Source organism: Equus caballus, chromosome 28 (genome assembly GCF_041296265.1).
Source record: "Equus caballus isolate H_3958 breed thoroughbred chromosome 28, TB-T2T, whole genome shotgun sequence".
In the NCBI taxonomy this organism is placed as follows: domain Eukaryota; kingdom Metazoa; phylum Chordata; class Mammalia; order Perissodactyla; family Equidae; genus Equus; species Equus caballus.
In genome coordinates this window covers 28,572,487-28,587,896 of record NC_091711.1, presented here as the reverse complement: position 1 = coordinate 28,587,896, position 15,410 = coordinate 28,572,487, and the positions used below count along the sequence as shown (strand labels likewise).

General features: G+C 34.9%; 1 protein-coding gene across 7 annotated transcripts in view; it reads right to left on the bottom strand.

Annotated features, from left to right (window-relative positions):
- APAF1 (apoptotic peptidase activating factor 1) overlaps window positions 1-15,410 on the bottom strand; it is a 68,438-nt gene that overhangs the window by 37,879 nt on the left and 15,149 nt on the right. For all 7 annotated transcript variants that reach the window (XR_011433436.1, XR_011433435.1, XR_011433438.1 and 4 more), the window contains exons 9-16: window positions 15,060-15,227; window positions 14,233-14,364; window positions 11,465-11,578; window positions 10,834-11,039; window positions 7,320-7,446; window positions 6,264-6,389; window positions 3,876-4,007; window positions 1,160-1,285 (exon numbers count right to left, since the gene is read on the bottom strand). Coding sequence is in view for 3 of the 7 variants with exons in the window: in XM_005606533.4 (XP_005606590.1) it covers window positions 1,160-1,285; window positions 3,876-4,007; window positions 6,264-6,389; window positions 7,320-7,446; window positions 10,834-11,039; window positions 11,465-11,578; window positions 14,233-14,364; window positions 15,060-15,227 (1,131 nt within the window). In the remaining 4 variants the exon portion in view is untranslated. The remainder of the gene's footprint in view (window positions 1-1,159; window positions 1,286-3,875; window positions 4,008-6,263; window positions 6,390-7,319; window positions 7,447-10,833; window positions 11,040-11,464; window positions 11,579-14,232; window positions 14,365-15,059; window positions 15,228-15,410) is intronic.

Sequence of the window (15,410 nt, the reverse complement as noted above, 5' to 3'; positions counted from 1 at the left end):
CTGTAGGAAAGGATCCAAAAGAGAAGAAAAGCTAAGGATACAACATAGAGGAAATAACCAATGAAGGAAGGCACCAGAGAAAGGAGAAAAAAGGAACAGTAGGCACAAGTAGAGAACTTTCTGGGCACTGAGATGAGAAAAAAGGAGGGGAGTACAGACTTTTTATGGCAATTTTTGAGGGGGCTCATGGTGGGAAATGTCAACCTTCTGAATAGGTAGGACGTAAGGTTATCTCCATAGAATGAAAGGGATGCAGTGACAGGAGCAGGGACTTAAGAATAGCAGAAAAGATTTGAAATTGGCACTACGGTGAATACGGCAAATCAATCTGGGATGAACAGATAACTCAGCAGCAAAGAAGGCCCAGTTTAGTTGCACAGGTTAAATTCATAGAACAGATAAATGGCCTGGTTTTACAACTTTCTCGAACATTAAGCAACCTAATAATAATGGAATAATGCTAAATATAATAGAATCTGCCTAGTACTTGGATTAGCAAAGGAGGTAAGATGGAACGAGAATGAGTTCTGAGATATAAAATGCTTCTTCTGAAGTCATTCACTTAGTAAAAAACAAGAAATAATAGGCTTGTGTGACTCAAAGAATCTCTCAGAAGAGGACTGCCTTAACCTGCTCAAGGGTACTCTGAAAAACTTCCTCTGATATGGATTATCCTAAAGAGCCAGATATTTGGTATTTGTAGATAACATGTCATAGAGGCAAAAATCCATTTACCTGAATATTCTACCTAAGACTGCTCCCAACATCTACTAACTGCTAGGAAATTCTACAAAGTAGAATTCTACTCAGAAAAGATTCCTAGATGTCCTGAAGTAATTTATACAAAAACGAGCTATCCTCAGTCAGCAAAGAGAGATCAACTAGAGCATCAACATCAAGAGAGTTTACCTTACTAGAACTGTAACCTAGCAGCACTGACAAATCTCGTTCTCTAGAGATTCGAAGAAACAAAGCATAAGGTAGCAAACCATTAATAAACAATCATTATGACAAGCAGTTTTATTAAATATGCTCCTGGAAGTTGAAGGAAGAAGCTCTTTCTGTAGAAATGTGAAAAACAGAAACCTATTTGCATAACCGAATTGTAAGAGCATAAAATTGCAATCCATTTTAACGATGAACAAAACAAAAAGCATACCTTCAATGATCCATCAGCTGAACAACTAGCCAAAAGTTTATCATCTGGTGAAAATCTGCAGTGATTGACTGAATTTGTATGACCAAACATGGTATTTCGACAATCTTTTTCATTCAAATCCCAGAGCTATGTGAGAAAGATAATGGAGAAAAGTTAGAAATCATGTAAAGTTCTTCCTTCCCTCCCATTTCAGCTTTTCCAGTTATAGGAAGATGTTCAATTCACAGTAATAGAAAGGTGTCAAACACAAAGGTGAACACGTGATTAACAAGTAATGGAGCAGCCCTTAGATCAGCACCTAAATCAAAGTATTAAAAAATGACTGGAATCATTATTTTACTCAGCTCTATAAGTAATATATAAATAAATTGCCCTCAAATTTTTCTAGATGCTAGGGTATCCAACTCAAAAATGGTTGTTTCTAAGATTTCCCAATGTAAACTGAATCTACTAACTAGGCTAAAATCTATTAACACTCTGACTCCAAGTAAGTTTGGATTCTGATTCCAATAAATCTATGGTAGAAAGATATGTTTTGAGACTAATGGGGAAAAAGTGAACATGGAACAGATATATTACAAAATTACTGTTTATTATGTTAGGTGTCAAATGGCATGGTATTTATGTTTAAGACCTCAGAGATGTATGCTGAAGTATTTTGAGTGAAATGACATATCATCTGGGATTTGCTATAAAATATTCTAGTCCAAAAACATGAGGAGTGGTGGGAGAATAAAATAATATTGGCAAAATAACACTAATTGTTGGAACCAGACGATGGATACCACAGGGGTTCATTATTATTCTCTCTCCTTTTGGGTATGTTTGAAAAGTATAAAAAATACTATAAATAAAAGGGGCAAGAGTCACTTCCAGTGATTATGCTAACTAGATTAAACATAGAAAAAGAAATCATTTATCCCCCAAAATTAATCTTGGTAAAAATCCTATGGAAATGATCAGTAAGTGAGATAAGTCCTGTTCTTCATGTCCACCTCAATCCTTGACTCCATTATCCCAGTCCTAGGTAAACCCAATTCTTCAGATAAGACAAATTACACGGGGGCAGCTTCAGATTTACATATTTTCATTGGCTTCTCTCAGTTCAAGAATCACAAAAAGTGAGATCTAATATCCCTCATGGTAATAATGCAGGCATGGTATGACAGATCTTAAAGTAAAACTTGTCCTTAATTAAAACTGTTGACCAGCCAATAACCCCTTCCCACATCTTAAGAGATTTTTGTCTATATTTAAAAGGAAGAAATATAAACTTCCTCACCCTAACAAATGTTGAAAAAAAAATAAAAAATTAGTCATAAATAGTACAAAAGTCTTATTTTTTTAGAGGTGGGTTTATTCAAATAGGGCAAAGCTTTTCTGAAATAGCACAATAGGCTTCTTTTTTAAAGGTGGGTTTATTCAATAGGGAAAAGATTTTCTGAACAAAAGTGAGCTATAATTGTGAGATAATTTTATGTTACTACATTATTCTGTTATTTTGATCCAATCCGATGTTTTCAAACTGTGCTCTGCAGGGCCCTCGAGATTCCAGAAACATGCTTGGAAGGCACCATGGTGGGGAATAAGAAAGAGAACAAGAGAGAGTAAAAATGCAGGCCCTTAACCCCATTTCAACCACAGCAATGGGCTTTATCTCTCTTACAAACTGAGCTTCTATGTAAGTTTTCACTTGGAGAAAAAAAAAGATAAAAGTTTAACTTCCTAAAAAGGGGAGGGGGGATAATTTTCAACAACTGTTTCGATACTTCCTTAAATTTTTTTTAAATAGCTTATTTAAGTGTCAAAAAACAGAGTCTATAAGGTTTTCCAAACTAAATGTTTTAACTGCCCCTCCCAAAAATACGTCTCATTACAAAAATGGTATGACATTAAAAGAAAAAAAGGCAAAACCCAAACCAAAAAAATCCAAAAGAAGTTAGCAGATATTTCTGGGATCCCAGAAAATTTAATCTAGCTATCTTCAGTATGCCATTTAAAAGGAATATTATCTAATTTGTAATTATAAAACATTATCAAATATATATGGAATGAATATCTAATTTTGGTTTAGTTTGGTTTTTTATTTTTCTTCCCATCAGCACCTTTTTTCCCTCCTTCTCTTGATAACACAACCTCTCTTTTGAACCAAGTCCCACTTATGATTCGAGTGGGGCTGACCTCGCCTCATTTGTCCCATTTCTACATGGTTATACTTTAAACCCTTGGCCAATCCAAGGATTCCACCCTTCTGGCTACTAGGGTTATTTAGCAATGAGCATGTAACCCAAACCAGGTAAACTAGAGTTTTCTATAAAATTAAATCTACAGGATCTGGGAAAGAGCAAGTTTCTCTTCCTCTGGGATTATGAGCTGTAAGATCCATGCAAGCCTGGAGCTGAGGAGAGCCATATTTCCTGCCACACTGAGAGAACATGCCTAAACCAACAAAGAGGGAAACAGAGTCTAGAGATGGAGAGAGAATTAAAGCCTGGGATTGTGATTTAAGTATCTGGAATCAGCTAGCCTGAAGCCATACTCCCTCTAGACTTTTCAGTTACTTGAGCCAATAATATCTTTTATTGTTGTTTAATATGAAAGTTTCTATCACTCCAACCAAAAGAGCCCTTATTAATACAATACATGAGAAAATCAAAGGAGATGTTCTAATGTATCTATCAAATTTATCTACATAATTCTCATTATCTACACTTACTTTGAGGAAGGAGTCACTTGACCCAGTGGCTAACAGAAGGTGATGACTGTTGTTGGTGAAGTGGCAGCAATTGACTTGCTCTGAGTGCTCATCATAGGTATGTACTAGTTCCCCAGTCATAGAATTCCAAATCTAAAGAGAACAGAAAAAATAAAATTTACAGCTACCCCTTATTTTCAAAGGGAGAACAGAGGGGCAAAGCAAATGTAAGCTGCTTTGCAGGTGTTATCCGTCTTGTCTGCCAGATTTTCCCAGACATGATGCTAATGAATACCTTCCCCTTCCCCAAAATATGTCAGTATTTTGCTAGGATGTTTCTTAAAAAAATTACTTGCAAGTCTATACATGTGTCTTTCTATAGTATAATTAGAATTTCATGAAAACATTACATTCTTCAAGGGCAAGATTTTACATGTTCATACAAATGACAGCAGGCAGAGAAGCAATATAAAGGGGATGAATAATGGACTTCAGATCAGACAGATTAAGTCCAAGACCTGGCTCTACCACTTATAATCTGTGTGTCCCTGGTAAAGTCCTTAATTTACCTGCATCTCAGTTCCCTCCTCTGTAAAACGGGGATATTTATACCTGTTCTACACAATGCACAGCATCAAATGAGATAAAGTACATGATAAGTGTTCTGCTGACTTCAAGGTACCAACAAATAAGTAAAGGCAGATGGCTTAGTGAAAAAAATAAAGGCTTTAGATTCTGAGGGAAACCTAGCTTTCAACCCTGGCTTTGTTAGTTATTAGTTAACACGGGCTTGGGCAAATGACTTCAGCTCTGAATCTACTTCCTCAACTGTAAAATGGGATCAATACCTACTTTGCAAGTTGTAGTGAGAAATTGATAATGTAATATAAGAAAATGTGTAGTATAAAGCCTCACACAATATAAAGTTCTCAGCAAAAAATAATCATCATTCTAGTTACTATGTAAGACAACTAAGCAGACTGTTCCATCTAACAACAAACAAAAGAAATAAAGTACCTAATGAATCTTCACTGGGCTTTGGACTTCCTAGAGGTACTAATGTCCCTCCCAGGGCATTTTCTTTTTATCTTATCGAAGTTCTCCCCAAAGGTCCAAAGAGTTTATTTTATTTTGAAGTTCTTTAACAGGTATTTCTGCCTCTTGCTTTAAATTTTGAGTGCTTAGAAAGCAGAAACATGGTATTATTTCCTTTTGCTCCACATGGCTCTGACTTTGGAGCTGTTCAGAGCGGCCAACTCCAAGTCAGACTCAAAGTCGAGGCTACAGAGTGAATTAACTGCTTGGTTGTAAAGCCATCTGTACAATCCAGTCTGTCATGAAGTAGATTTTCCCAGGGTCTCAATTTAGTCTGGACACTTTAGAGCCCTCTTCAAGTGAGCACAAACTCCACAAAAACTCCCAAACCAACTTTCTTGCTCCCAGGTCCACTAAGGCCCACGTCACTTAGCCAGATTCAGCACTCCACAACCCCTTTGAAAAAAGCCCGAAGCGAGGTTCCCCCTCCATTTATCAGATACAACATTCCCCCAGACTTCAGTCTCTCAAATTCCATATAAACACTCTGGCTAAAAGCCAAATTTAGGGACAAGAGACAAGACAGAATAATTAACAAAGATAAAAATCACTCTGTGTTTATTTTTTTCTCTATCTACTTTTTACAATAGTAACCTAATTGTTAGTTTGTTTATCCATCTGGTTTTGCACTCAATATAAGCCAGTTCATAAAAGTAAAACAATCTAGGTTGCATTTCTCAAATTATATATTTTACAACAATAATCCAATCCCAGACAATAATTGCAGCAATACTTCAAATCACAGTGCACTCAAAAGATTTTAACTGATATTTAACCCATAGACCTGTCAATAAATGGGAGGCAAATTCATTAATTTGTAATTGTTTTTCCCAGCTGCCTGGCAAATATTTCAGGCTGACCAGCCTAGGCATTTTTGCTGGTGCTTAAAAATAAAGGATTTTCAGGGGCCAGCCCGGTGGCACAGCGGTTAAGTTCCCATGTTCTGATTCAGTGGCCCAGGGTTTACCAGTTCAGATCCCAGGTGCAGACATGGCACCACTTGGCAAGCCATACTGTGACAGGTGTGCCACATATAAAGCAGAGGAAGATGGGCATGGATGTTAGCTCAGGGCCAGTCTTCCTCAGCAAAAAGAGGAGGATTGGTGGCAGATGTTAGCTCAGGGCTAATCTTCCTCAAAAAAATAAAGGATTTTCAGGCAGCATTAATTTACAACGGATAAAAATTGTCTTGCCTCAAGTTAGTAGGTCAACAAGCAAGAGTTCTTTAACCCTACTTACCCCAGTCCCTCTATTATGGAAAAAGAAAATGAATTCTGTGGTGATTACAACTCAAGAGGAAAATATTTTCCCTACCTTCACTTTTTTATCCACTGAGCAGGTTGCTATAAATCTGTCATCTGTAGAGAATGCACAGCAAAGCACTTCATCCTCATGAGCCTTGATTTCTAAAAGTTTCTCTCCGGTTTCAGCTTTGAACACCTGCACAAGCAACAATAAAATCTTTTTACTATAAACCACTTAACCATGGGCCATCATTCAATAAAAGTCTTTCTGTAAAAGATCTTAATCACTGTATTTTGCAACAGAAATGAACCTTGGGAAAATCACTGCAAAAATTAGAATTTCTGTCATAATTTGTATGACTTAAATAGAAAACTTCATTATTAAATGTTTGTAATATCAATAAAAAGAACTGACAGAGTATAGCTTCAGTTCCTGAGAATGGTTTGACAAATTCTTAACAATCAAACAGAAAACATTTCATTCAACATGCTTTCTTTCTGGGGTTCAAAAGCCAAAATCAATAAAATTAGTAATAAAGTATACATGTAGAAATAAAGTTTATAGTCATAATCTTGCAAAGACTAAAGCTATCCTAAATATAAAAGTTTTAACTAATTTCATCCTATTTCCTTCAAATCAAAAGGTAGTACACAAATTTAAAGAAAAGCACTCATGTTTTCTGAAAACAAATGAGAACTTAAAGGAAATTCCTTCAAGCATCTTAGGAAATAATCTAATCCAATTCCTATATACAGTGAGAAATCTACACCTCAGCCTGTGATAAAACAGGTATTTTACTTAATCACTGTTTTTCAATCAGACTATGAAATCCTTTATGTCTTTTAACAATTATCTTTCCTCATTACCCTTAGCTGGCACATGGATCACAGTAACTGACTGGCAGGGTAAAAGGCCCTTCTACGTCACTTGGCAAGTTTAGAACTATGAAAACACACAACTAAATCTTTTAAATCTCTAGAGAAAAGTTCCATAAAATGTTCAAGAGATTTGGATTTCTCTATTTCTAATGTGCAATTTTCTTGAATTTTAGAATTTAAATATATTCTAATATGCACAGTACTGGGTATATGCCTCTTTCAATTTTTCTCAAGAGATATGTTTTACCTGCAAGGTTTTATCAGCACCACAAGAAGCTATTCTTTGACCATCCCCAGAAAAGCAAGCATGGTAAACAGCATCTGTATGGGGGCGGACAACTAAGCGGGAGAGATTCTTGATGTTTTTTTTGTTTCTAAATACAAGGAAAAAATGAAAAGAAACCCAATAAATGAGAGTAAAAGTAATTATTTTCTTTCAGTAATAAACTGTCTTTTAACATAGTTATGTTCTCCAAAGTATAAAATTCTTAAATTATCAACATGTAAACGACAGCACAGATCACCTGAAGAAAAAAAGCATTTGAAGAGAAATGTTATGCTATATGAAGCAACCTGTCATATGGTACAAATGTCACTGAGTTGGAAGCAATCTAGTTAATCAAATACATGTCTGTTTGATACATTAATAATGATAACATGTGCAGAGAAAACATTATATAAGGATATCCTCAGAAAAATCTCAATCTTTTTTCTGAAGAAAGAAGCCATAGCAAAATGAAGCTCATTTCCTAACAAACTATGACACTACACTCACCATTATGGTGATGGACTTTAAATCTGCTCTTCTCTAATTATAATTATTCAGATATAGAGAAAAAAAGATAAAACAATGTCATTTTCTTTGTTCTTTAACCTACTGAATACTAACTACTCAACTAGAATAGGTACTACATTATTTCTTATGGGCTAAAGGGTAAAGGAGTATAATGTATACTTAAAATGGGGAAAGTATTAGAACCTTGTCAGAATTGCACATACAGATACCTTGGTCACTTTGAGCACAAGTAAATATGTTAAATGGTATTGTGCTTACTTTAAGAGAGAAAGGTTAGGAGTCAGTTAAACTTAAAGAACAACCCCACTTCTACTACTTATTAGGTGTGCAAACTTAGGCAAATTGCTTAACCTAATAAGTTCCCTTTTCCTTGTATCTAAAATGGGAGTAATGATGCCTGCTCTGAACAGTGCCTGGCACATAAAGATGCTACTGTTGTTATTCTTTTAAAAATGAGCCAAGATAAACCAAATGAAAAAAAAAGGGAACACAGAGGTAACTCAGATTCAGGCCTTGCCTAGAAAGTATTACACTTTACCAGAAGCAATAAAACAAACAACCATAACATAAGAACTAGAGTGAGGAGAACCTGGAAGAAAGATAAATTACTTGCAAAGTTTACAGGATTCGAGTAAGAAAATACTCTCTCTTTTCCCTTGATCTACCTACTCAATTCCCCAGACAAAGCTCAGAAAGTGACCTGGCACAATGATGGGCACATAGTAGAAGACCAAAAGTATTAGATAAATAACAAAGGAATGCATAAACAAATGATTTCTCTGAAAGCCAAAACTCAGTTAAAGTAAGCTTATACCAACCTAAACTCTTCTATAGGAAAAAAAAAAAAAAAAGGTTTCTAGTACTGAAAAATAAAGCATTCTTTGAACTTGACCTGGTCAGACCCAGTTAAAAAATACAGCTATGAATGACTAACCAATCTATGAGAGCACATCACAGGTACAAATGCAGTTGATGGAATGGAAAAAAAGAAATAGCAAAAATAACAAACTCAACAGTTAATAAGAAAACAAGAACTAAACCTATGCCCATTTGAGTATCAGACTGAGTATTACAATTCTATTTCAGCCACTAACTAAAACATGAATTCAGTCAATATTCCACAACTTTCTATTGAATACCAACTATATGGAGCAGGCAAAATGCTAAATGCTATTCTTAATAACAACAACTAATATTTATTGGGTACTTTCTATGATGTAGGTACTATTCTAAGAACTCTATGTATGTGTTTATATTTGTATACACACACATACTCATTTAATCCTCACAACAGTGCTATGAAATAGTACTATTCAGCAAAAGAAGTTGAATAATTTTCCCCTAATGATACACAACTAAAAAATAGGAGAGTTGGGATTCAAGCCAAGGTAGTCTAGAGCCAGAGTCTGTTACTTTAACCTCCAAACTACTGTGTACCATAGAATGCATGTACTACTATGGGAGAAAAACAAGTAAACAGACAATCACCATAAAATGAGACAACACAATGATATGGGGTAAACAAGTATTCTGGGATACAAACAGATCTAACCTAGCCTCAATCAGTTAGGGGGCTGCTTCCAGGGAGAGTGAAACCTCTTCCCAAGAAAGCACTAAAGAAGGGTTAACCCTGGGAAGTGGGAAGGTGGGGGAAGATGGGGAGTCTTTGACGTTTCCTTTTACACACCCCTAATATTATTTGATTTTTTATTTTTAATCAGGAGCATGGATTACTTTAAAATAAAAATAAAATCAATAAAAAATTAAATTTTAAATAATTTTTTTAAACTCTCTCCTTTACGTAATCTTCCCAGAATTCTTCACCCATCTAAGTTAATTACCCATTTCTCAATTCTACCTCTATTTTATAAACACTTTTGTTGCACTCATTACATTACATTGTAATTATTTGATTAAACTTCTTTCTTCACTACTAGATTGCGAGCTCTTTGGGGACAGCCTTAGCACCTAGTAACAGTGCTTAGGACATTAGAGAAAGCCAAATGTTTGCTGAACTAAACTAAATTAGGGGAATCACCCATGGCAACCTGACTTATTTGGAAAGAGTATCCAGGGCTATAAAGATCACAGATGTCAACCTAGAGTCCAATTATACATGTGAAAAGATGACCATTCATACTTATTATTTCTAGCTATAAGAGCATCTCATCATAAAGAAGGAGGACAGAAAATAAAGCTAGACAGATCCAGGGTTTAAATCTCATTCAACAAGCCACAGGAGCTTAGTTAAGTCGCAACCTCTCTATGCCTCAATTTTCTCATTTGTACAACATGGCAAATTATATTTACTTCATAAGGTTGTTTTGAAGATAAAATGAATAACATATGTGAGCATATACTATAAAACAGGAATTAAAAAGATAGTTTATCCCTTCCTTTTACTAACAGATAAGATTAAGGTAAGAGCAAGACTGAATGGCCTCTTTTAGGAATGAGAAGAATCAGGATTTAGTGAAAGTTTAACAAGGGCTATGTGCAAGGCAAAGTGCTAATCACTTTATATCCAGCATCTCACTTAAATCTTCACAAAAATACTACTTACCTCAAAGGATTATCTCTAATGTGCATATGACAAAGGAGAGTAACTTGTTCAAAATCACAAAACTATCAGGTTTTAGAACTGAGTCTCAAACCTAGGTTTGTAGACTCAAAGCCCATGCTCTTCACTACTATATTACAATAAGTAAAGCATTTGCTATTAATATATAGGATAACTTCGTCAAAATGCCTTATAGGCAAGCATCTGTTTTTATGGACTCTTTGAAAACAGATATTTCTCCTATGCTTACTTCTCTAGAACTTTTTAATAAGAAAGAATGCTTATTAAAAGTCCCAGTCCTTTCCAAAGCAGTTAAATCTTCCTGGAGTGAACTTATTCACTACCCAAAAAATAATGACATAGTTAGCACTCCGCTCCCTTTGGTTTCTCTCCTAACCTACTTACATCCACTCCAGGTAAAGCATTCCGTTATCGACCTCCTGCTTGGCCTGCAGCTTAGCTTGCTGATAAACTTCTGAAGTTTCCGGTTCACAGAGACCCAGTTGTACAATATTAGGAAATGGCTGTCGTCCAAGAAGATGTCCATTTAAAGATAAAAACTCCTGGAAATTCTCACAGACTGAACAATCCTGTGAACAAACTGAAATCTCCTAGAAACATAACCAGAGCCAAGATTTGACATTTTTCTGTTTCTGTGATCTTGTCACTTTAAAGGCTTAAATAAGATATTCTCTATATGAGCTAAAACTAAATAGCTGACTATTAGGTAACAAATATATAATGACCCTCATCCAAGTTTTAAACATAGGGTAAAAATCTCAATTGATAGAACTATTTTCTTAACAATTCTTTTTCTAAAAAAAAACCACTGAACACTTTATTTCTCCAACTTTAATTCTCAATCCTCTCTACATTCCCAATAGGGTAGGTAGCAAAAGAATTAGAATAATCAAAGATCAAAGTAAGGAAATTCTCTCTTTGCCCCATCTATTCTTCTCATCCCCACTATTAAGCCTAGAATTAAATGTCAAAATGAGATGTCCTTGAAGCACTTATTGCTCATATTAATATATACCTTTTCATCCAATATATGCCTATATTCCACAAATTCATGAATCAGATGAGCAGGACCTACAAGTTCCGTTTTTGCTTTAATCCAATCCAAGGAAAACATTAAAGCACAAAGTTCCTTTAAAAAAAAAAAAAGTAAGATCAGGAGCACTGTTAAAGAGATCAAAGAATTGTAAGTCTACCATCATTTTCCTAGCACTGCTGACAGGAACTTCATAGATATCTAGAATTTAAGGACAAAAAGGAAGCCAGTGAAAAAGAACACATCATTAATAGTTCCAAAGAAATATAAAATGGACCTCACACATTAACTCAAAATAAATTTCACTTGGATTAAAGACTTAAATATAAAATAGAAAACTTCAAAAAGTACTAGAAGTTATGGGTAAATATTTTTGTAACCCTGAGGTGAAAGAAATTTTGATAAACATGGCACCAAAGCAAAATACCAAAAAGGAAAATAGTGGTGCATTTAACTACATAAAAACTCAAATCCTCAGGGCCAGCCCGGTGGCACAGCAGGGAAGTTCGCACATTCTGCTTTGGCAGCCCCGGGTTCGCCGGTTCAGATCCCAGGTGTGGACAGGGTACCGCTTGGCAAGCCATGCTGTGGCAGGCGTTCCACATATAAAGTAATGGAAGATGGGCACAGATGTTAGCTCAGGGCCAGTCTTCCTCAGCAAAAAAGAGGCAGATTGGCAGCAGATGTTAGCTTGGGGCTAATCGTCCTCAAAAAAAACAAAACTCAAATCTTCAATATAGTAGAAAATAATATAAATAAAATTTAAGACAAAAAATAAACCAGGAAAAAAATATTTATTTACAACACATATGACAGATGAGGGTTAATATTCTTTTTTATAGAAAATTCTAATAAAATAATAAGAAAAAGATAAATGCCCCAATAGAAAAATAGGTAAAGGCAATAGATGAGAGCCAATTTACAAAATAAAAAGTACAAATGGCCAAAAATCCTACCAATAATCAAAGTGAAACAAAAAAGATTTACTATTTTTAGTATCAGATTTCTAAAGACTAAAAGGAGTGATTAGCTGGAATCAGAGGAAAAGAAACCGCTCATACACTGTTGGGAGTGATGTAAATCAGAGTACCCTCCTGGAAGATAGTCTGGTAAGCTGTATTAAAATTCAAACTGTACACACCACTTGACCTAGAAATTACACTTATAAATATGTGTCCTAAGAAAATAATCAGATGAGTGTGCTTAAGCAATCTAATCGTCCATCAACCAACTGGTCAATCATGATGCAGCTACACAATGAAATAGTACGCAGCTTTAAAAATTATGTCACTCTAGGTATACTGACATAAAAAGATGACCACAAAATACAATTAAGTAGGAAAAAAAACAAGATATAAGACTCCATTATGATCCCATTTTGGTTTTAATGAACAAGTGTGTGTATCTGAGAAGCAAAATGATCTAGAAAACTATACACAAAAGCATTGGCAATGGTTGTAATCTTTGTTGTCCTCTTTTCATTTTCTTCCTAAATTTTTCCAATGAAAATAAACCATTATCTTCAAAAATCAGAAAAAAAGGCTAAAAAATGAAAAGAAACTGAATTCTGCCTCACTATCATACATAGCAAAAACTATAAAAAGATGCATTGATCCAGTAATTCCACTTACAGGAATTTTCAAAGGAAATAATATAAGTACAAAGACAAACAAAAATGTCCATTACAGCATCATAAGGACAAAACAACTGAAAACAACCTAAATGTTCAACACTTACAGTTTGGTTAAGTAAATTAGGGCATGGAGATTTTACTGAAATACCTTTATTCCAATATAGATTATTAAGAGTAAACTATATTTTGATAGGTAAAAAAACCAAGGTATAACAATATACCATTTTTGTAACCAAAGGATAATGTACCTAAGTATAGAAAAATTACTCCAAGTACATATAGTTTTCCAAAATATTAACATTTTGAGTAGAAAGGTAGTCACCACTTCAGTTATCATCTATGTGCTGATGATTATCAAATTTTATCTTTAGTCCATAATTTTCTCCAGAAATCCAAATTCATATATCTAAGTACTCAGTATTTCCAGTCAGATGTCTTAACATGTATATCAGACTCAATATATTCAAAATGAATTAAGCTTCCCTTTGCCCCCGAAAAATACTTGTTCTACCCAAACACTTCCCCATCTCAGTTCTTGGCAACTCAAATCTTTCTGTTGCACAAGCTTGGAGTAATCTTCGACTTTTCTCTTTCTCTTATAACGCACATCAAATCCATCAGCAAATTATTATGATTCTATCCCTATATCATCACTTTCTTTCTCCTTCCATGCTTTTTTCTTCTCCTGAGCACTCACCACCTCCTGACATAGTACAAATTTATTTGTCCACTGTTGGACCCCCACCAAGAATGTAAGCTCAATGAGAGCCTGCGGTATAACCCCATAATGAAGAAAAATACCAGTGCATAACAGGCACTCAATAAATATTTGGTGAATGAAGAATGTACTTTCCCACCCTCCATTTCCTCTCAAAACTTAAAAACAAATCCATACCGCCCATAAAGAAAAGTTTCTGGTAAGAAGAAAGTGAATTTTTGGTGGTTCATCTACTGCAGTTACTAAGGTACCTTTTTAAATCACTTCAGGTAAAAACAATAACAAAAACAAAAATATTTACATAGACTATAATTCTATTTTTACTAATAAAAAAATTCTAAACATAGGACAAGATAAAAGTGAGCTAAAAGAAAATACTTTTTAAACGCGTCATCTTACTTTGTGCATATTGGCACTGGCCATGTGATAGGCCAGAAAATTGTACCAATACATGCAGTCCTCCTGATCTGGTGAAAGAGTATGTAGCCTGTGGTGTCTCTGGAACTGAGTGATTATCTTCCTGTGCAGATCCTAAAACCCAAATGAAGCATTTCAGAGGACAGAAATTATTTCATAACCAAAGCACACAGTAACTCCAGCTTCCAAAGCTATTTAAGAATGTACAGAGAATCTCCCCACAAGATTATTACAAAAGGAAAAAATAGTAACTTTATAGAAGAGAAACATCAGATACCACTTTAACCAAGTGATCGATGTTAGTGATAATAAGACACATCAATACCCTGATATGATGCACTGAGAAAGACATAACATCACTTCTGTGGTATTCTTGCCAAAAATATATAACCTCGATCTAGTCAGGAGAAACCCAAACTAAGGGATATTGTACAGAATAACTGGCTAGTACTTTTCCAAAGTGACCATGAAAGATAAAGAAAGCTGGACAATTTTCATAGATTTGAGGAAACTACGGAAACCCGACAATTACATGCAATATGGGATCCTGAATTGGATCTGGACCACAGAAAAGACATTAATGGGAAAGCTGGAGAATTTCCAAAAAAGTCTGCGGATTAGTTAACATAGTGTATCAATGTTAATTTTATGTCTTTGATAACTGTAATTATGTAAGATGTTAACATTGGTGGAAGCTGGGTGAAGGATATATGCATAGAAACTCTCTGTACTATTTTGCAACTTTTCTGTAAATCTAAAATTATTTCAAAATATAAAGTTATAAAAGATATATACAGAGGTGCAAATACCTGAAGCTGGCTGCGATTCTTCTCTGTAAGGAAATCTACTTGAAGATCATGTAAATAATAACGAAATGATTTTCCATTTCGATCACAGAATAAGAGAGACTTATTAACAAACTCCTGCAGTATGTCTTCAACTTCTTCAGTTTCCATGTCCCAGAGAATACATAATACCTAGGAATCATTTTAAGCATTTAATGCCAGCAAAGTACAATAACCAGGATTGCAGACAAGGTGTTAACACAAAGAAAACCATATCATAAAGCCTTGAATAAGAATATTTCCCGGGTCAGCCTGGTGGCGCAGCAGTTAACTTTGCATGTTCTGCTTTGGCGGCCCAGGGTTCACCGGTTCAGA